This window comes from Crotalus tigris, unplaced genomic scaffold, assembly GCF_016545835.1.
Source record: "Crotalus tigris isolate CLP2741 ecotype Arizona unplaced genomic scaffold, ASM1654583v1 scf7180000017639.5415321, whole genome shotgun sequence".
Taxonomy (NCBI): domain Eukaryota; kingdom Metazoa; phylum Chordata; class Lepidosauria; order Squamata; family Viperidae; genus Crotalus; species Crotalus tigris.
Window position 1 is genome coordinate 3,407,747 of NW_024096532.1, and position 21,083 is coordinate 3,428,829.

The 21,083-nt window shown below is 41.1% G+C and overlaps 1 protein-coding gene across 2 annotated transcripts in view; it reads right to left on the reverse strand.

The window, feature by feature from the left end:
• Positions 1 to 6,763: 6,763 nt before the first annotated feature.
• Positions 6,764 to 21,083, reverse strand: part of BCAT2 (branched chain amino acid transaminase 2) — a 29,031-nt gene continuing 14,711 nt past the window's right edge. For both annotated transcript variants that reach the window (XM_039335205.1, XM_039335206.1), the window contains exons 4-11: positions 19,949 to 20,059; positions 18,160 to 18,279; positions 17,021 to 17,184; positions 14,415 to 14,557; positions 12,253 to 12,338; positions 10,940 to 11,080; positions 10,765 to 10,839; positions 6,764 to 7,602 (exon numbers count right to left, since the gene is read on the reverse strand). In XM_039335205.1, the coding sequence (XP_039191139.1) occupies positions 7,561 to 7,602; positions 10,765 to 10,839; positions 10,940 to 11,080; positions 12,253 to 12,338; positions 14,415 to 14,557; positions 17,021 to 17,184; positions 18,160 to 18,279; positions 19,949 to 20,059 (882 nt within the window). In that variant the 3' untranslated portion in view covers positions 6,764 to 7,560. The remainder of the gene's footprint in view (positions 7,603 to 10,764; positions 10,840 to 10,939; positions 11,081 to 12,252; positions 12,339 to 14,414; positions 14,558 to 17,020; positions 17,185 to 18,159; positions 18,280 to 19,948; positions 20,060 to 21,083) is intronic.

Here is a 21,083-nt window from a genome sequence, read left to right on the forward strand (position 1 = left end):
GGCTTTCCATCAATAAATATAAAAGTAATGAAAGCAATAATTTTATTATTAGGAGACTAGTTACCATGCCCAATACTTATTTGTTCAAACAATTTAGCAGTAATAGATGGTGAAATTGTGTCTAAAACCACTCTAGTAATTCTCACTAGATTAGGAACTGCTGAGTGATGCAAATTATCACACACTGTTGAGGGACTACTTGTTTTTTTTTTAAAGTTTTAAGACATGATAGACAGCAAGCATATAAATTTAAATTGGTTAAGTGGTATTAGATTTTTAAAGAAGGATAAGGAATGTCATATTGTTAGAAATTATGATTATATAAAGAACCATAGAGGAAAGAAAGAGTATAGTAACCATGTGCTTTACTGCTCAACTATTTAACTGTAAACTGAAAATGGAAACTCTACTTAAAATGAAATTTCATTATATTCAATTCTCAAAGAGTAACCACCTCCAATATTCACCACATAAATATGACAAAAGATTATGAATATACCCACACACACACACACATATGATAGAGAAACAACACAGGATGTATACATAATACATGGCAAGAATCAGGAAAAATCAGGAAAGAAAATCAGGAACCTAGAACAAAGTTCATTAGATCCTTGTTAATCCAACTAAATCAATCTAATTTAAAAGAAAAAAAATCTATTTTCTGTAATGTGATGAAGATGAACATATCATAGAAACAGCTTGCATTGTTTGCAATGGCCTCAAAGAGTATATACAAAAGTACATGCTGACAAACAGTGCTGTTAGCATTAGAGGCAGTATATTGAACTAATATGGAAAGCTATAATTTTAAATGAATTTTGCTAAAACCTGTGGTTGCACATAAATAGAATGGAATAGAATTCTTTATTGGCCAAGTGTGATTGGACACACAAGAAATTTGTCTCTGGTGCATAAGCTCTCAGTATACATACAAGCAACAAGTGATAAATCATGATGATAATCATAAAATACAATTATCATAAATCATCAAGATATGATGATCAGTGATAGGATACTAAATAAGCAATCAACATAAATCATACTAGGATGCTCAATAAACAGTTAATATAAATCTTAAGATACAAGCAACAAGGTAATAGTCAGAAGAAGATAAGGAAATAGGAAAGATGAGAAGGGTAATAGTAATACACTCCTGTTAAGTAGTTTCACAGTGTTGTGGGAATTAGTTGCTGAGCAGAGTGACGACATGGGGGAAAAACGGTTCTTGTGTCTAGTTGTTTTGGTGTGCATTTTCTGATAACGTTTCTGATTATAAATAATCTAATTCCAGATTATTAAGATGTGCAAAATCCATTGAAGTTTTGTCACCAATTATCTCACCTCTTTTGACTGCGATGACTTGAAACAGAGGTAGGAGACCAGACTCAAGAGAACAAAAATTTCATTTTGCCCATTCAAGGAAGTATGAAAAAAGCTCCATAATTTTTGACTCTCATTCCCCAATTCTCATGGTATTTGTAGAACCCTCATTGTGCAAAAGGATTTCTAAAGCTCATTGACACCACAAGGGATCTATACATATTTGCAGTAAACTGGGGATAACTTTCGTCACACAAAGAGCCCCACTCAGGCGTCAGCCTAAGTGTGATGTTTGTTGCAACATCAGCCCTATCTCATTCTTCAGCAAATACCTCTAGAAAGTGGAGGGGGGAAAAAAATCAACCACATCAAAGTAAATCAATCATCGAGTTTGCCCTCCAGGGTTGATCTGCAAAAAATGACGTTAGTTAGATATGCACACTTCCTTTCAGTGGTGATTGCAGAAGAGGAATCTCTGTCACGAGGCTGTTGAGGATAAGTGTGAGGCCTGAGAAGGAAGGAGATCCAAATTCCTTAATGAAGAATCTAAAAAGATCCCTGAAACCCACCTGCTCTACCATGATATACAGTTTGCCACCCATAGCATCTTGCATCGTTGGGCATACAGTATGGCTGGGGTCTATCCATTTTGCAGCTCAAACAGTGTGTAATTATAAAGGACACAGAATAATAGGGTTGGAAAGGACCTTGGAGGTGTTCTAGTCCAATCCTCTACTCAAGCAGGAGACCTTCTACCATTCCGGAGAAATGGCTGCCCAGTCTCTTCTTGAAAACGTCCAATGATGGAGCACTTCTGGAGGCAAGCTGTTCTCACTGTTAGGAAATTTTTACTTAGTTCTAGGTTGAATCTCTTTTTTAAGGATCTTCCACCTGCTACTTCTTGTCCTGTTCTCCGGTATTTTGGAGAATAGGTTGACCCCCTCTTCTCTGTGAGAATCCCCCTAGTACTGGAACACTGCTTTCATATCACTCCAGTCCTTTCTTTTTGCTAGACTATACTAGACATGCCTAGTTCTCTCAATCATTCATTGCATGGTTTAGCCTCCAGACCCTTTATCATCTTTGTTGCTCTTCTCTAGACCTTCTCTAGAGCTCTAAGACTTTCAGCATATTTTTTCTATCATGGTAACCAGAACTGGATGTAGCTTCCAAGTGTGGCTTCACCAGTGCAGTATAAAGAAGTACTATTATGAGGGCAATTCGGAAATAAACCTCAGTTTGGTTATCAATGACAGACACTCGCAGACACAGAACTTTTATTATACACATTAGAAAACTACAACATTACATTATTTTTTGACATAATCACCATTCAAATTGAGGCACGTCATAATGTCTTACAAGATTTGAAATTCCTTAGTAGTCGCTCAGTGCCAAATCTGGGCCATGGGGATGTGTGTGATCAAAAACATTCCAGTGGAACTGCTTCAAAAGTTCTTGGGTGGTCTAGCGGTGTGCCGGCAAGCATTATCATGAACCAACACACTGGAAGTGGTGCCATAGAAAATCCCGCCAAATGTGAAGATGCCAAAGAACTGCTAGTGAAGTTCATGGAGCATGGTTCGACCATCAATTCAGATATCTATTGTGAAACGTTACAAAAACTCAGACAATCAGACAAGCCATCCATAACAAGTGTTGGGGCATGCTGACTTCCAGTGCAGTATTGGTTCACGCACACGGCTAGATGCACCCAAGAACATTGGGATGTTTTTGATCACCATCCCCCCATAGCCTAGATTTGGCGCCAAGCAACTACTACTAAGGAATTTCAAACCTTGTAAGACATTATGACAAGTGCCTCAATTTGAATGGTGATTATGTCAAAAAGTAATGTTGTAGTTTTCTAATGTGTTTAATAAAAGTTCTGTATCTGCGAGTGTCTTCTCATTGATAACTAAATGGAGGTTTATTTCTGAATTGCCCTTGTACTTCACATGATCTTGAAGTTCTCTCTCTAGATCTTGGGAGTCACTAATTCCTCTTCAGTGGCTGCCACAGCAACTGCCGTTAGATGGGGTGTTGTGTGGTGTGTGTGTGATGAGAAACTTGGTTGGATTGGCAAAGGGCAAGATCCAAATGGATCCCTATGGCTTTGATAACGAATGAAGAGCTCACCTTCTTATGACTTCATGATGGATACAACCAGGTCATCTCCTGGCAATGATTTGTCCTCAGTTGCCCTCAAAGATTACATTCCCCCATGCTTATATTGTCTGTTCATTCAATGGCTGTGCCAAGCCAAATTTCACCCATCTCATTTCTAAGCAGGAAGTGGTTATTTTATGCAAACTTCTTGAAATAATGTGAAGACCCTCATCATTTTCAGATTTTTGTCAGTTTTTCTATACCACAAATCACCATATTTGCAACCTTCCCAGATGGCTTCTGACAAGTAAAGTCAATTGGGAAAGCTGGATTTCAGTAATAACCACGATTTCTCTTACCAACTACAATGACTCACCTAACCAGGACAAAAAAGGTTATAAAATTGGGTGCAATTTGCTTAACAACTACCTTGCTTAGTAATCGAAATTCTCGTCCAAATTGTGATTATAAGTTGAGGACTACATGGGTGAGTTTCAAAATTACATATGATCTTTCAGACATGGCATTCTTCTGAATAATTCCGAGAAATTTACAGTAGGTTTAAACCACGACAAGCAGATGTTAGATTGCAAGGTATTGGCAGATCTCTCCATGGTTAGATGCAATTCAGGGAAAATACTTGAATTCTAATGCATGTAGAACAAAAATATTCTCTTCTGCCCTAAATTACTCTGCTGAAGGGAAGAATTTGGGTCAGCATAACCAAAGACGAATTTTAATGCAGAAGGATCATGATTGCTATTTTGGTCTAGAGCTTAAAGCATATTGCTGAACCCAAATAAATGCATTATCTCGTACATTTCAGGATAGCAAATAATAAGCTTCTAATAAGAGTTATTAATAAGAAGTTATTTCTTGCATGTCAGGTCATATTTGGTGCAAGTATCAGCTCATCTTTCATTCCTTTACTTTTTTTCCATTATTCCTTTCATCTTGTTTTCCAAAAAATTAAAATAAAATAAACAAAGCAAAGCAAAGCAAACTCCAATGAGGTAGATGAGTTGGCAATATCTACATATCTTTTCAGCTGCAAATGCTAAGATCTTTCCATCCACTCTACCCCAGGTTTTACAGAGTTCCAAAATCCATTGAGCATGTATCATATATTATGTGCTATGTGATTCACAACAAGAATTAGCAGTCTCCTTTATCTCTTCCTAGAATAGGCCAGTATCCTTCTGGACTCTGGAATTATATTCTTAGGGGAGCCATTATCTCCACAGGCTGGGGCAAATTCTAGTTTTACCCAGAAATCTCCAATGGCAGAGTCCAAAATTTTTCTGTTTCCCAATGTTTGGGGACCTGTTTGCTGCACAATGCATAAAAGGTCCTCTTAAAATGTTGTACCCTCCGAATCATGGGTGTCAAAGCCACGACGTCACATGATGTCTCGCGACATATCACATCATGTGATATTTTCCCCATTGCTGGCGAAGGGGTGGGTGCAGTTTTGGCATGACGTCTCCGGCCTGCGGGCCAGCAGTTTGACACTCCTGCTCCAAATTAATCCTAAATCACATGCCTGTTTCCAACTTGAATTACTTTATGAATATAAATATAATATCAACTCTTCACTGGTCAAGAACAATCTTCAGCAAAAATGTGCAGATGGAAAAGCTAGGGTCAAGTGGATCTTTAACCCAGTGAAATTCTGTTTTGTTTTGTTTTTTAGACAATCACATTTTTTTGTAGTTTTCTTTTGGATTTACTTAACCAAGATCACAGAGTGACTTAGTCCAGCACATTTGGATTAATGTACTCGAGACCTAATCAATTCACACTTAATAACCTTAGTTGCAATTTCCACTGCTAAGTGAACTAGTTGTTAGGCGAAACATCACAACTGTACCACTTAGCAACAATAATTCCAGTAATTCCCACTGCAGTCATTAGGTGAGGACCATGCCATTGTTAGGCGAGGAACTCAAGTTTCTCCCGTCCGGCTGTGCTTGCTTCCAATTCACAGAGCCTCACAAAGGGCTAGCAGCTACATGGGCTCACTAGCAACAGGAGGAAGAAAATATAAATGTCTGCTAGAAGCAGCGGAGGTTGGCAGGGGTTGGCAGCAATGCCAGGGGCAGGACAGCCAGAAAGACAGAGAAGGGGGGGGGAGAGATAGGTGTGGGGAGCTGAAATGTGGGCAAATTTCAAATGAAACAATTCTGGTACAATTGGATCACCTTTAAGACTATCAGACTTGTAACCACCACTAAGAAAAAGGCTGTCCACCATCACCTCTAGCTCCAAGTTTCTCTTTGTGGTTTTTTTCCCCCCTAGACAGGCAGGACTTTTCTACACTAAGGATTACAACCAGCCAATAACTTTATTTCCTAATAAGGTCTAATGAACTCCTTCTAGAATTCTTCCTGGAAAATGATGATACTGGTGTTTTGCTTTGCGGTACACCAACTTTCTATTGTTTTTCTTAATTAAAAGATCTAAAAATGCATTAACAATCAGAGGAGACAGCCTAGTACAAGGGTAGGCAACCTTGGCTCTTTTATTTTAACTCCCAGAATTCCTGAGCCAGCCATGCTGAGGGGAAAGGGAGAGTTTTCCAAGCTGAGCCATGCTGGCTCAGGAATTCTGAGAGTTGAAGTCCACAAGTCATAAAAGAGCCAAGGTTGCCTACCCCTGGCCTAGTAGGTACCGAGTGGGGTCCCTAGCTTCATGGGATGTGCAAATTACAACGCTAGTGATAATGGGGTTATATATTTTTTTCTGCTAAGACCCCTTGGTTTAGAGAAACTCTATTCAAATGGCTCAAAGAATTCTGGGAAGTCATGACTTAGCAATAGCACTTAGACTTATATACCACTTCATGGTGCTTTACAGCCCGCTCTAAGCGGTTTTACAGCCTATTGCCCCCAACAATCTGAGTCCTTATTTTACCGACCTCGGAAGGATGGAAGACTGAGTCAACCTTGAGTCAGTCAGAATCGAACTGCTGGCAGTCGGCAGAATTAGCCTGCAATATTGCATTCCAACCAATGTACCACCATGACTACTCAGAATGATTGTATGCCACCCAGGGTCACTTTTCATGAGATGATTGGCTATATAAATTTGATAAACAAAGGAACAAACAAACTATCCCAAACTGTACTGTTTATAGATTAATGTTTTTAAACCTTAGCAACTTTAGGATGTGTCAGCTTCAGCTCCCAGATTTCCATAGACACCTAGCTGGGGAACTCTGAGAGTTGAAGTCCAAACTTCTTAAAGTTGCCAAGGTTGACAAACACTAGAATAGACATTGCTCACTACACAGAGGAGGAAAGTCAGAAATGGGTGGCAGGAGCTTTTCTCAAGGTTCAGTTTAATTTTATTTATTTATTAAATGTATACGCCACCCATCTCACTGTCACAAGATTTTTTAATCATTTTCCACCTTAAAAAGCCAACAGTACCTCCACGTTCATTCTGAAGATCTAAGACTTCTTTTTTATCTAGCCAGCAGATTTAACTTAGAAAGCGAAGAGTCATCCACATGAAACAAGAATTTCATATTTCTAAAAATGTTCAGTTTAAGATACAGAATCCAAAATTTAAAATTTTGGCACCTTCCATAAAGATACCAAAATGAAAACTTTTATAAGAGCAAAATGATTTAGATTACACTTTTTTTACATGTGCTTCTACATGAATCCAAGCGACTATTTTTTTAAAAAAACAAAAATTGGCAATCATGCACATGAAGTATTAGAGCTTTGCAGACACCCCACATTCCTTCTTTTTCTCCCACTCTCTCTCAATATTGCACTTAAAAGCAAAAAGCAGCTGAGTTTTGGAGTGGAGAGAGAGAAGCAGAGCAGGCCACTTGAAGTTCAAAGCTTTGTTTCCATCACAAGGAGGTTCATCTGGCATTCCTCTGGGTCCTGGACCAGGGCAGACCTTCCTGATATGGAGTGTTTTGCAGCCATAAAGGGCCTGGGTTTATAATACAGGGAAACTGTAGTTCTCCCAAACCAGACAGAGGGCCAAGCAGATCTCTGACAAAATGGAAGGCAAAATTGGAAAAGCTTTAGAACCATATCATAAATATAGCTGTGGGGAAGAGAGTGAAGCTGAACAAGAGCAGGGAAAAGTCAAATCCCACAGTCTTCAGCAAACTGCCTGGGCCCAGTCACTGGCGATGCGTCCATACTGTGAAGGATAAAAGAAAAATACAATCAGACTTCGTGGTTGTAGCCTCCCAAACTACTAAGCAGGAGCAGAGCTAATCAGAATCAGTGGAACAATCTGCATCCAGAAGCAGTAAATGCTCCAACGCTGGAAGTTTTTAAGAAGAGACTGGACAGCCACTTGTCCGAAATGGTGTAGGGTTTCCTGCCTGAGCAGGGGGTTGGACTAGATGACCTCCAAGGCCCCTTCCAACTTTACTACTATTATTATTACTATTACTAATTGCTTTCCCCTCCATATTTACAGACACAAATTACAAGTAATGATGTGGAGAAGGGGTGATATTGACACTTTTTCAGTGCAGACCAGATCTTTTTTTTTTCCTCAAGAACCTGGATTACTGTTGTTGACATAATTGTTCTTCACCCCACCTTTTTATTTCTTTTTTTTTTAATGTGTGTTTCAGCTACTCATAAAATTGAGCTCCTGTGGGTGCTATTTTACCCCCTGTGTGTCTTGGAACAAATTCCTAGAAGTTTGGGAGGGTGAAAATTAAGAATTACTCCTTGACTTAGTGATTGTTCAAAGTATTACATACACCATAAAAGGTACTTATGGCCTGGTTCTAAAGTTCCAATGGTCATTATTCCCCTTACAGTTACATAACCACATTTTGGGCACTTGGCAACCAGCCCTTGGCAAACAGCCATAATGATTTATGATGTTTTTGCTAAAAACTGGCATTTACTTCCATTTTTTTTGGCAAAAAATGCCTCATAGAGAACAATGGGTTTGTTTAACGACTGGTCCAAAAAAACAACAACTATAAAATGGTGTCCAATCATGTGAGGACCTGCTCTACAACTGTCATGACTTACAACTGTAATAAGCAGACTCCATCATGGTCATAAGTTGAGAACTATTTGTACTCAGTAAACCTGAAACTTTTCAAAGAATGCCCTTCCCCCTCTCACTAGAAATCCCAGTTTTACAGAGAATCATATTTATTTTTTAATAATTTTTTATTTTTCCAAACCCTCCCCCATACATATACCGTAATACTTATCAGATATTAACATACATTCTCTCCACACTCACATACAGATACTTTTAACAAAATGAAATAAATACATACACATAACTTTGGTGTTGCTTGCCCATTTCCCTTTTCACCGTATCCACACTCCTTCTTCTCTACCTTCTTTCTCCCTTTCTTCTCTTCCCTACTTCCCTCTTCTTCCTCTCCTCTCCTTCACCACTCTCCTCCCCTTTCCTCTTCCTCCAACCTTCCTACTTCCTTCTCCCCTCCTTTACTCTTTTCTCTCTCCTCTCCTTTCTTCATCCCTCTTCAGATACAATTCAGGGGTAATGTCCGAGCAACTCCTCTCTCCAAATTTCCCTATCTGTATTATATACAATAAGATTAATACTTCTATTTATCTAACCTTCTCGGTATATACTTCTATAAACATTTATACAGCCTGCAGTTATTCAATACTGTGTCGCCTGGGTCTCCCTCCTTATCTGCTCCTTCTTCTTCCATCTAAATTGATGTTAACTATCTTTTAACTGTATTCTCTTTTCAGCCAATCATAAAAAGTTCCCCAAATTTCATAGTAGTCTGACTCTGTCTTATCTTTAATTGTCATTGTTAGTCTATTCATTTCTGCACATTTCAATATTTTCCCAATCACCTCTCCCTTTGGGGGGGCTTTCAGTGCTTTCCAATTTTGAATCATATTTTTATATACATTACCAGCAGTATGTGAAAAGCTGTCCTTGTACATAAGGCCTAGGAAATCTATAGAATGCGTGACATTTTTAGGCAAAGTATGAAAGAATATTTTAATATGCTATATACTTTCCCTAGGCATTGTGCATATATGATATCTAGGCATTATGCAGAATGACAAGAACTATTTAAACAAAATATAAAAAATATGAAAAAGTCATGAAAACAGTTAACTTTTTATTGAAAAGATGTATAGTTGGCCTTGACTTACAACAGCTCATTTAGTGACCATTCAAAGTTACAACGACACTGAAAAAAATGAGAGGGGGGAGGGGAGAGGGGGGAGGGGAGACAGAGACAGAGAGACCCCAGTATTGATCTACTTGCTGCAACAAGGGAGGTTAGAATGACTCAGACTTTGGGCCAGTCGCTCACTCTCACCCCTACAAAGGAGGTGATGGCAAACTACTTCTGAAATCTTGCCAAGAAAACTGCAGGGACCTTGCCCAGCCAGTCTTCCCCAGGTATCAAAACTGATACACAAGCACATACAAACAAACATTCCATCACAAAGCTATTCTGCCCTCTTGTGGCCCAATCACGGAAAAACAGGACAAGCAGAATTCTGCTTTCATTTTGAAGTAGGCAGGGCCTAAAAATGGGAACTGATCTAGGACTCTCTCTCAAATTAACTTAGTAATTTTAATGAGAACCAACCAGTTTGCTGCTCGTGAATCTGTATATTGGGACAGGTAACTTAACCTAGCCTGGGGGCTCTATTTTAGTATTTTGATTTAGTATGTGCTTATATCTTAGGACAGATAACAACCACATTGTGAGGATGTTTCGGATGAGAGGGATTGATTGGCCCAAAGTCTCTCAATAAGTTTGACGGCAGAGAGTGAACTGAAAACTGGGTCTCTCCGCTCCTAGTCAAATATTTTATTCACAACATCTCACTGCTTGGAAAGAGAAAGCAGATGACTTCAATTGTGTAAGGTGCATCAGTATCCTCAGGATTGTCCAATCAGACATCAGGTTACGTTGCACGCAGATGGTAAACACAAAGAATCTAACCTTCAGGACAGGAATTTCCTGGTGGACTTTCATCTCTATACTTGCTAATCCTAATTTGGCTTATTTTCTGAGCCCCCCTCCCCATTTCAGCAAGATGGTACCATTTCTATATACTTTCTCTTTCTGCCCTAAGAGGTCACAAGGAGCATAGCCAGCATCCCAAAAAGCAACATGGAAAGATTTGTTTTTGACTGAGGATTTGAGGAAAAGTAGGCCCCTTTCGCCTTGCCAAGGCTAAAATGCAAGAGAATTTGCTGAAATAAGTACTTTTTCAAATGCAAATCAATGAAGAAAAAGGACAGAATGAATTTAAAATTGGAAATGTAAAAAATCAAGCAAAAACAAGTTTTCTATCTCCCACTGAGAATTTTTACCTGAATATCTGTCAACTCCTTCAGAAACCGTTTTGCAATCTCAGGTCCATTTTCCATTGTGGGAATATGATAATTCTGTTCCAAGAGAGACAGAAACCCAGTTTGTATTTAGAAGAACAACATAGATGTAGGGAAACCAAGAAAGTCGCAATTGGGAATGTCCCATGACTCTCACCTTGCCCTGATAGAGAATTCTGTCCACGGGACATACCACACAGGCCGTGCCCGAGCCAAATATTTCCTTCAGCCTTTTCTCTTCCAAGCCTTTAATCAGGTCAGACATGGTGATGACTCTCTCTGAAACCTTGAACTCCCCCTGGGTAGAAAGAGAGACAAACACGTTTAACTCCTGCTGTCGGCCATTTTTTAAAATGCAGAAAGACTGAATTTTGAATGAAGGCAAATGTACATGTCCCAGGTAATCTGAGACGGTCATCGGGACCAGAGATTTATTCTTCCGAGCTTTTTGGAAGGAAACAACAGCCAATCTCCCGCCGTCAACACACCGATCAACTAATAGGAAGGCACCAAATAAATAGGACTCACAGAACAGCCCAAAGCACATATTCCAGTAGAGAGAAGTTCCCTGAAGATGGGCTCCAGCAGGAGTCCAAAAGCTTGGAAGAGTAATTCTCTGGTCCGGTGACCGATCCCAATTCGATCTTGCAACTGAATTTTGAGTCCAATCCATTTATTTCAGGACCACTTCTTGGTTGCACAGGCAACTGCATGCAAACATCTCAGAGTCAAGCCATTCTGTCTTCAAAGAGGTCTTAGAAAAATTGTCTAAATTTCTGGGGATTCTCTGTCAGTCAATGAAGACTAGGGACCAGTGGTTCCTTGACTCTCCTCAACCCACACTCCCAGTATTGGTGGCAAGAAGGTTGAACATTCATAGTATAGCTTCCTACCATGTCAAAAACATTTGAAAATTATCCTGTAAGACCAACAATCAATTTAATAGTTATTGTTATTCAATAGTACAAAAAAGTCAGGGGGAAAAAAAACCCCATCCCACTAGAAGGAACAATGGGGGGGGGGAAGCATCTGTGACTTCACACTTCACTCTTTTTTTTTTTTTTTTGGTATGCTAAAAGCGAAGGGCGCTTTAGTTGCATAGTTACAACCACTATTTTGACCTGTTTGAGCTTCCCTTCCAAGAGATCTCCACATCCCACCCTTTGGCCACCTTGGAAAAATGGAAAATCCCAGTCCTACTCCCTTGACAATATTGCTCATTCCTATGGTCCTAAGTTTCCCCACCAAAATGTAGACTCTGATTCTCTCCTTAACTCATGATTTGACATCAACACCCTTATTTTTATCCAGCAAATTGTTCTCTCTGCTGCTCTCTCAATTCATTCTTGACTGCAAGAATGAATGCTAAAAAAAGAAATGTTACAAAAGAAAAAAAAAGCACCAGTTTCAATAAGAGGCAAGCAATCCCCCCATCAGTGGCAGGGCTACCCCACACTTGTGCATACTCACCCATTTGCGGGCCAAATCAAGAAGGCTTTGTCGGATCACACCAGGTAAAATGATTCCATTAAGCGGAGGGGTGACCAGCTCCATATCTGAAAAATGAACATTACAATTATACATTTCCAGGGATGGTTGTATGTCACAGCACAAAAATATTTCCGAAACCCCAAAAGGCAGAACTAACTGAGGGGAAGGAATGTGATTATAATTAAAAGAAAAAATAAGGTCTGACAGAAGCTTTAGAAAGCTGAATTGCATGGGAATATAGTTCTATATACAGAGGTTATTTATCAATCCAAATGGCACAAAAATGCCATGGATAAACTCTGCTGGTTTCAGTGTGCCAATTCTGCACATACAGTAACTAACCCGGGATCCAACCACTAGCTATGTTTAATCAGAGAAGAGCAACCCAAAATATATACATATTATTTTCATAAATGACCATGAGTTAATATTTAATATATATTCTGTCTTACTTTCAAGAGGTTTAATTTTTTAGAACGTGTAATATGGCAACACTTATGTAAGTTTTCATTTTCTTTTTAAATTATTTAAAATTTCAGAACAAGGATAGATAGGATAGATAGACAGACAGACAAAGAGATAGTCAGACTGACAGATAGATAGATCAAGTAAGCAAGCACCAAAGATTAAGGAATCCTAATTGACTAATGTGGCCATTTTTCTTGATTAATCAGTTTTAATCTGAATAAATTTGCAAATGAAAAACAAAATACAGGCACTCCTCGACTTACAATCACAACTGGGGCCAGAATTTCCATTGCTAAGCAAGGCAGTTATTAAATGAGGCATGCCTGACTTTACAATTTTTTGGGGGGGGCATGGTTGTTAAGCGAATTGCCATGTCATTAAGTGAATCATGAGATTGTTAAATAAACCTGACTTCCCCCATTGACTTGTTGAAAGCCGGCTGGGAAGATGACATATGGCAATCACATGACACCCCCCCCAGGTCCCTGCAACCATCATAAATATAGGCCGGTTGCCAAGCACCCAAATTCTGATCATGTGACCTGCAAAGGTTGCAAGGGGGAGTGCTTGTTGTAAACCACTTGTAATTTCAAATGGCTCTAAGTCAAGGACTATGTATAGGACTAAAGGAAAAACTCAAATGTATTCTTCCTGATGCCTCTTGGTGCTCTTTGTGCCCTGTTAAGAAATGACACCCTTTTCTCTAAGACACAAGGAAATAAAATCCCTGGCCACTTGTCATTTTGAGTAAGCGCTTGCATTTGGATACTAATTTAATAAGTTATAAAACCCACAAATCCAGAGAACGCGTGGCTTGAGTGCTAAGGCGTTTTTTTAAAGATTCGCCACCGTTGCCTCCTCCTCTTCCTTCGATGGGTGTCTGCAGGAGGACAGCAAGTGCGAAATATGCATCACAACACAAACTTTGTCCCTGCATGCAGTAGCACAAGGCAAAGGTGAAAGGGTAGAGCTTTGGGGGGGGGGTCCTCATTTTGATGACAAGCATTTCATCATGTCGGCATCATTGTCCTCGACTTGCAACAGTCACTAAGACGCTGTCCATAGTTATGACGGACCCCTCCCAAAAGGCACTTATGATCCAATTTCAAAATGAAGGTGGCCATAACGCCACCTCCACAGTCACATGATCACAGTTTGGGCACTTGGCAACTGACTCACCTTTATGGCCGTTTACAATGTCCCACACAACCACAATCATCAACATTTTTTTTTTTTTTTGCCTGTTTCCGGTATTTACTTCTGGTTCCCAGCAAAACACATCCATTGGTTATAATGGATTTGTTTAGTGACCACAGCATTCACTGAACACTAAACACATAGTGTAAAGTTGGGTCCAGTCACATAGTGACTCGCTTAATGACCATAATGAGAATTCCAGGCTCAATTGTGATTGTAATTTGAGGACTACCTAGTAGTTAGGAACAGATGCCCATACACTACCCCAATAAATATATCCAGGAGATGAGAAGAAGAAACTGAACAGTTTTGGATGAAAAACCAAGACAAGGTTTTTAGGGTAAGTGAGGGAATTTCCTAATGGGAATTTATTTTAGGAACAAGGCGATGATGTTTACTCAATATATTGAATCAGCTTTACAAAGTCCAAAAGAACCAATCTGAATCCACAACTACCCTGAGATAAAATTCCTTACCTCCCTCTTGGTCCTTCCAAAACAAGAAAATGTTCATGGTCCCAACTTCGGTGATTTGGTGGTCGTCTCCATACAGCCACAAAACCTGCTGACAGCCCAGTTTGGCGGCCTCTGCTTGCACATATATGGTGGGGCCATAGTTGCTAAGGGCAACACAAGAACAGGACAAGACTCTGATCAGATTCAAAGGCATTTATCCATTGATCAAAATGAATGCAAAGCCAGCCTGAAAGACTAAGAGGGAAAGAGGAAAGGGACAACAGATGGCGGATCAAACACATCTCCAATTAAACCAGAGGCCTCGCCTCGGCCTTGTTGAAAAGAGGCAGCCAACAAGGCTTCTCTAAATACCTGGTTGAGCATCCCCAAATTCTTCTCCCCAAAACCTTTCCTTCAGTCAGGGCCCGGTTATTCTATTCCTGCATATATTGGGAAAACGGACCACTGCTTAAGTATTAAAACAGGGATGGAACATCTATAGACTGTCTATGGCAATCCTCATTTTTTTTTCAGTGTCACTCAGGGCCCTATAACAGAATAAAAGAGTTGGAAGGTACCTTGGAGGTCATCCAGTCCAACCCCCTGCTCAGGCAGGAAACCCTATACCATTTCAGACAAATGGCTGTCCAGTTTCTTCTTAACAACTTCCAGTGTTGGAGCATTCACAACTTCTAGAGGCAGGTTGTTCCACTGATTAATTGTTCTAACTGTCAGGAAATTTCTCCTTAGTTCTAGGTTGCTTCTCTCCTTGGTTAGTTTCCATCCATTGCTTCTTGTCCTGCCTTCAGACACTTTGGAGAATAGCTTGACTCCCCCTTCTTTGTGGCAGCCCCTGAGATATTGGGACATTGCTATCATGTCCCCTCTCGTCCTTCTCTTCGTTAAACTAGACTACAGGTCGGCAACCTGCGGCTCCGGAGCCGCATGCGGCTCTTTGAGCCTTCCCCTGTGGCTCCCAGCCTCCTCTGCCATTTGCAGAGAGAGACAGAGACAGAGAGAGGCAATTGCGCTTCCCTGCTTTTCTCTCTCTCTCTCTCTCTCTCTCTCTCTGTGTGTGTGTGTGTGTGTGTGTGTGTGTGTGTGTGTGTGTGTAAAAAAGAGTGCACTCACAGTGTTCTCCGAGGAGCTGAAAAGCTTACTGGGCGGAGCTCCTCCCTTTGCTGCGTCTCTGCAGAAAGCAGGAAGCAGGAAGGGCAGGAGAGAGCTAGCTAGCCCAGCTAGGCTGACTCAGGAATTCTGGGAGTTGAAGTCCATGAGTCATAAAAGAGACGAGGTTGCTTATCCCTGAGCTTGTTGGACAACAGCTTGAAGCTTTCCAGGTGAGCAGCAGATAGGAGGGGGGGAGAAAGAGAGAGAGAGAAAGAGAGAGAGAGAGAGGGAGGGAGAGAGAGAGAGGGAGAGAGAAGAAAGAAAGAGAGAAAGAAAGAGAGTGGGGGAAGAGGAGTGGCAGACCAAGGGCAGATAGAGAGGGAGGGAGGGAGAGAGACAGAGAGAGAGAGACCCTTTTGACATCTAAAATGAAGATAACACTGCATATATCCTTTTTTTACCTGTGTGTGTATGTAATTTTATTCTCTTAAAGCATTCTCTTGGTGATCATTGTTTTAATAGTATGGATATTCCCAAGAGTGATATTTTTACTTTTATTTTTATTGTGTGTGTGTGTGTGTGTGTGTGTGTGTGTGTACACACACACACACATACACAAACACACACACACACTCTCTCTCTCTCTCTCTCACACACACACACACACACTTATAATAAAGATAAAAAAGGATATATGCAGTGTTATCTTCATTTTAGATATCAAAAGGGTTTTGCGGCTCCCGGTGTTTTGTTTTTGGTGGGAAATGGGTCCAAGTGGCTCTTTGAGTGTTTTGGGTTGCCTACCCCTGAACTAGACATACCCAATTCCAGCAACTGTTCCCTATATGTTTTAGCCTCCAGACCTTTCTGGCTCAATGCTTTAGAGAATAGCTTGACTCCCTCTTCTTTGTGGCAGCCCCTGAGATATTGGAACACTGCTATCATGTCCCCCCTCATCCTTCTCTTCATTAAACTAGACATACCCAATTCCAGCAATCGTTCTTCATATGTTTTAGCCTCCACTAATCATCTTTGTTGCTCTATAAAATTGAAATATGTTGGCAAATCGGCAATTTTCAGGGATGAAAATTTTCCCCATTTGAAAAAAAATTAAAATAAGCTAAAATATATACTTTATGCTTCTGCCAGGGTTAGGGAAAAGGTTGTATTTTGAGTGTGATTCCTACTCCATTTTGACCCCTATTATCTCCTTTGTCACCATATCACAAATTCCTGCAGTCTTCAAGGGCTTAGATGAAATTTAAAAACAGAAAAAAGTCCAACTCTTGTCTCAAGGAAAATGTCCCATCTCTACAAAATATTGGGCTACAGTAGCCCTTCTCTACCTATATATGCCTTCCAGGACTGTGGACTTCAAGCCCCAGAATTCTCAGGCATTGCCAAGAATGTTAGGAGGTGAAGTTCACCCATCTGGAAAATGACTGGGTTAGAAAAGTCTGACTTAAAACAGTTCAGCTTCATTCAGCCACTTAGGTTAAAAGAAGTCCTAGACTTACCTGCCTACTTTGTAATTGCCAACACCACCCATCCAGGCACGGACAAATTGGGGATCAGCCAGGAGGGAAACAGGACTGAAGCTGCCAGTGGCAAAATAAGGACCCACAGGGCCCAAGATCACAAAGAGCAGTGCGTGATTGGAAATGGCGACCCCCAAGGAAGGCTGCAGAGAGGAGAAGGGAAGAAGGCTATGTAAAAGGCTGATAAGCAAACATGATCAGAATCAGCAGATCTATAAACTTCTGGAAGTTGAGTCATGGCAACTGAACTCCTTTTCTTTTTGGTTTGAAATGGTCCTCCTGATCAACTTGCTCAACCTGAAGAAGCTTCTTGGATAAGCAGCGAAACATTTCAAATCAAAAAGAAAGGAAGTCCAGTCGCCGTGACTCAACTTCCAGACCATTCTCCCTGGATAACCGAGAATCTCCATGGCCGGATCTATAAAGGCAACAAATGGCCAATTTTGTTGGCTGAGAAGCTAAGTGAAGCCAGGCTTGCTCCGTGCCAAAGAGTCAAACCACCAGAATTTCCAGAGCTATCCATAGGCTAGATGGAGAAGTTGAAAAACAATATGGAAAATTGTAGTGGCAAACTATTTCCACACCCTAGCCAAGAAAAGTATGGGAGCCTAACTTCAGCATCTCCAGAAACTAAGCCTGACTGAAAGGAGATTCAACTTTTTTAACACTGTTCTTGTTTCCATCACACACTTAACTGAATTGACTCACTACTGTAATGATAGGATGGGGATAGGGATAGGGATAGAATTAGAATTAGAATTAGAATAGGAATAGAAACTTTATTGTCACTTTAAATATACACTAATCAGCATACATTAAAATAAAATGTTGTTGCATTCAGCTCTCAAAAAAATACCATTATGCATACACACACAGAGAGACACACACAGACCCAGACACAGACACACACACACATACACGACACAGAAAAACATCACAGTTTAGTTCAAATATATACATATATATAGTGAAAAAAAAGATTTTGAAAATCAGAAAAACAAGGAAAGGACAACATTTAGAAATGGCAACCCTGTTTAAATAATTGTTAGGGTTAGAGGATGGAAATCCCTTGACATCTGCAGCCTAAAATGTCTAAAATTGGAAACACTAATACCCACCTCGGTGCCAATCAAGATGGGGCGGATGTAGAGACTGGCTGCGCTGGAGCTTGGGACCCAGTCTTGGTCTACCCGGATCAGCTGCCGGATGCATTCAAGCAACTCAGACCGATCAAATGCCTGCAAGGAGACAAGAACATGATGCTCCTGCTGTTTGCCCTTGCATGGAGAATAAAGGCTCCTGTTGGGAATCTTGAAAGAGCCAGCTAGATAGAACTAAGCCCCATCTAGTCTCCAGCATCCCTTCCCCAATGGAAACAGGGAGACACATCTGGGAAACCCAGAAGAAAGACTTGGTAGCCACCAGTGCTCATACCACCCCCAGCTTCCATTCAGAAGCATATGATTCCAAAGGAAACACATAACTGTCCTAATTGAAAACAGAACAATGTTCTTCACTCCCTCCTATAGGAAGCTGCAAGAAACTATTTTTCCTTCTATTTCATATTGCCTGTTCTGAATCCAAGAGTCATTCCTCCCATCTCCTGATAGGGTATCCCTGTGCACAAAAAATATCAAGAAATGTTAAATTATTGGAAGTTTCCTTCTATTAAACAAACCATGGAATCGCTTTGATTATGATATGTCTACCAATAAAGGAGGATATTTATAACTCAGGGCTGAAATGAAGGGTTCTTCATCCTCTCTGAGCTTGGTAGTTTTCTTGCAGAGATTTCATTACCCAAACTAGGTAACACCATGAGGACTAACACCGATGATGTTATCTAGTGGGGGTAATGAAACGTCTGCAAGAAAAAAAGCAAGCTCAGAGAGCACCAAGGACCCCTAAAATATATCTCAAACACACACCACTTCTCCATACTCACATAACAACTGCCTGGTTAGAAATTATGATGGTAGAAGGCCAACCCAACTGGAGTGCACTAAATTGAGGTCTTTTCCAATTGCCTCCCCCAAGGTTGCAGGGAGAGACTTCCCCTAGTCCTGGGGGGGTGGGGGTGTCCAAGTATTTTCTGTCTATGGCTACTTCCTTTTATTGGACTCAAATTGATAATAATAACAATGATGATGATAATAATAATGATGATGATGATAAGAAGAAGAAGAAGAAGAAGAAGAAGAAGAAGAAGAAGAAGAAGAAGAAGAAGAAGAAGAAGAAGAAGAAGAAGAAGAAGAAGAAGAAGAAGAAGAAGAAGAAGAAGAAGAAGAAGAAGAAGAAGAAGAAGAAGAAGAAGTTGGAAGGGACCTTGGAGGTCATCTAGTCCAGCCCCTTGCTCAGGCAGGAAACCCTATACCATTTTGGACAAATGGCTCTCCAGTCTCTTCTTAAAAACTTCCAGTGTTGGAGTATTCACCGTTTCTGGAGGCAGGTTGTTCCCCTGGTTAATTGTTCTAATTGTCAGGAAGTTTCTCCTTAGTTCTAGGTTGCTTCTCTCCTTGCTTACTTTCCATCCGTTGCTTCTTGTCCTGCCTTCAGGCACTTTGGAGAATAGCTTCACTCCCTCTTCTTTGTGGCAGTCCCTGAGATATTGGAACACTGCTATCATGTCCCCCCTCGTCCTTCTCTTCATTGAACTAGGCATACCCAATTCCAGCAACCATTCCTCATATGTTTTAGCCTCCAATCCCCTAATCATCTTTGTTGCTCTTCTCTGTACTCTTTCTAGAGTCTCAACATCTTTTTAACATCGTGGTGACCAAAATTGGATGCAGTATTCCAAGTGTCGCCTTGGAAACAGATGGCCTCGGGAGAAAGACCATAGCTTAAGAGCTAGCTGATCCTGGATTAAGGGAAGAGAGAGAACAAGAGGATGCTCCACATACTCACAGGCAAGCAAGCTCTTTGAGACGATCGTAACATGCGATCCATGTTGAGCATGGGACGAAAAAGCCGGATGTGCTGATCGATGCCCCGGAAAGCTTTCATTCCTTCAAAAAGCTATATAAGGAGAGGAGGAAGAAGAGATAAGAAAGTAAATTATGTAGCAGAGATAATCTACTGATACATGAGCTGGGCTTAAACTTTAGCAGCTTTAGTGGCTTTGTTCATATGACCTTATTGTTATGGCTTAATGCAAAGATGGGTAATTTACATTTCCTCTACAACAGACATGTCAAACACAAGGTCTGGGGGCCGGATGCGGCCCGCAAAGTGGTTTCATGTGGCCCACAAAGCCATCCTGGAAACAGTGAGGGAACAGCCCCCGCTGCCATGGCCCTGACCCAGGCCGGTCGGGAGCCAATGTACAATTTTGTGGTGGCCATCTATGCTGAAACGCATTCAGTCTTAGCTCCACAAGGCCATCTGGAAACAGCAAGGAACCAGCCCCTGTCACGTTGGTCCCGCCCCCTGGGTGCATGCTGGGGAGGTGTCACCCTTTGTGAGGAATGAAGAAATGCATCATTGCTTGGAAGTGGCCAGCAAATGGCCCTTGCCTACTTCACATATCTGGCTTGATGGGCTTCAGCAGAGGGGTTTCAGCAGGCTCCTCCAGTGGACCATGCCTTGGCACTTGCTCCAGTCCCACCCCCTTCTGCCAGAGACCCTCAGATCTGTCCCACTCCTGCCCAGGCCCCCACAGGCACCCTTGACGCGAATGATGTAGAACTGGCCACGTCCACCCAGTAGCCCACACCTACTCCATCCACGCTCACCCAGTAGGCCGCACTCACCCCCCCCCCCAGGGCAACCGCAAGGCTGATGCGGCCCTCAATGAAATTGAGTTTGACACCCCTGCTCTACAACCTATTTTGGCAAATTCCAGACCTTTGAGATAACCACGATCTGGATGATTGAGAATTTCCATTGACATCCCAGAACTCTCTCTAACCATGCAAATAGAGAAGGTGCTTTTCTGTACCACTCTGATCTCCCAGGAAAAGAAAAACCAATTCTCAGCCCCATTTGCTTTGTCATTTGCCCACTGAGGCTGTCAGGCTTCCCCCACCTCCAACGTTAAATG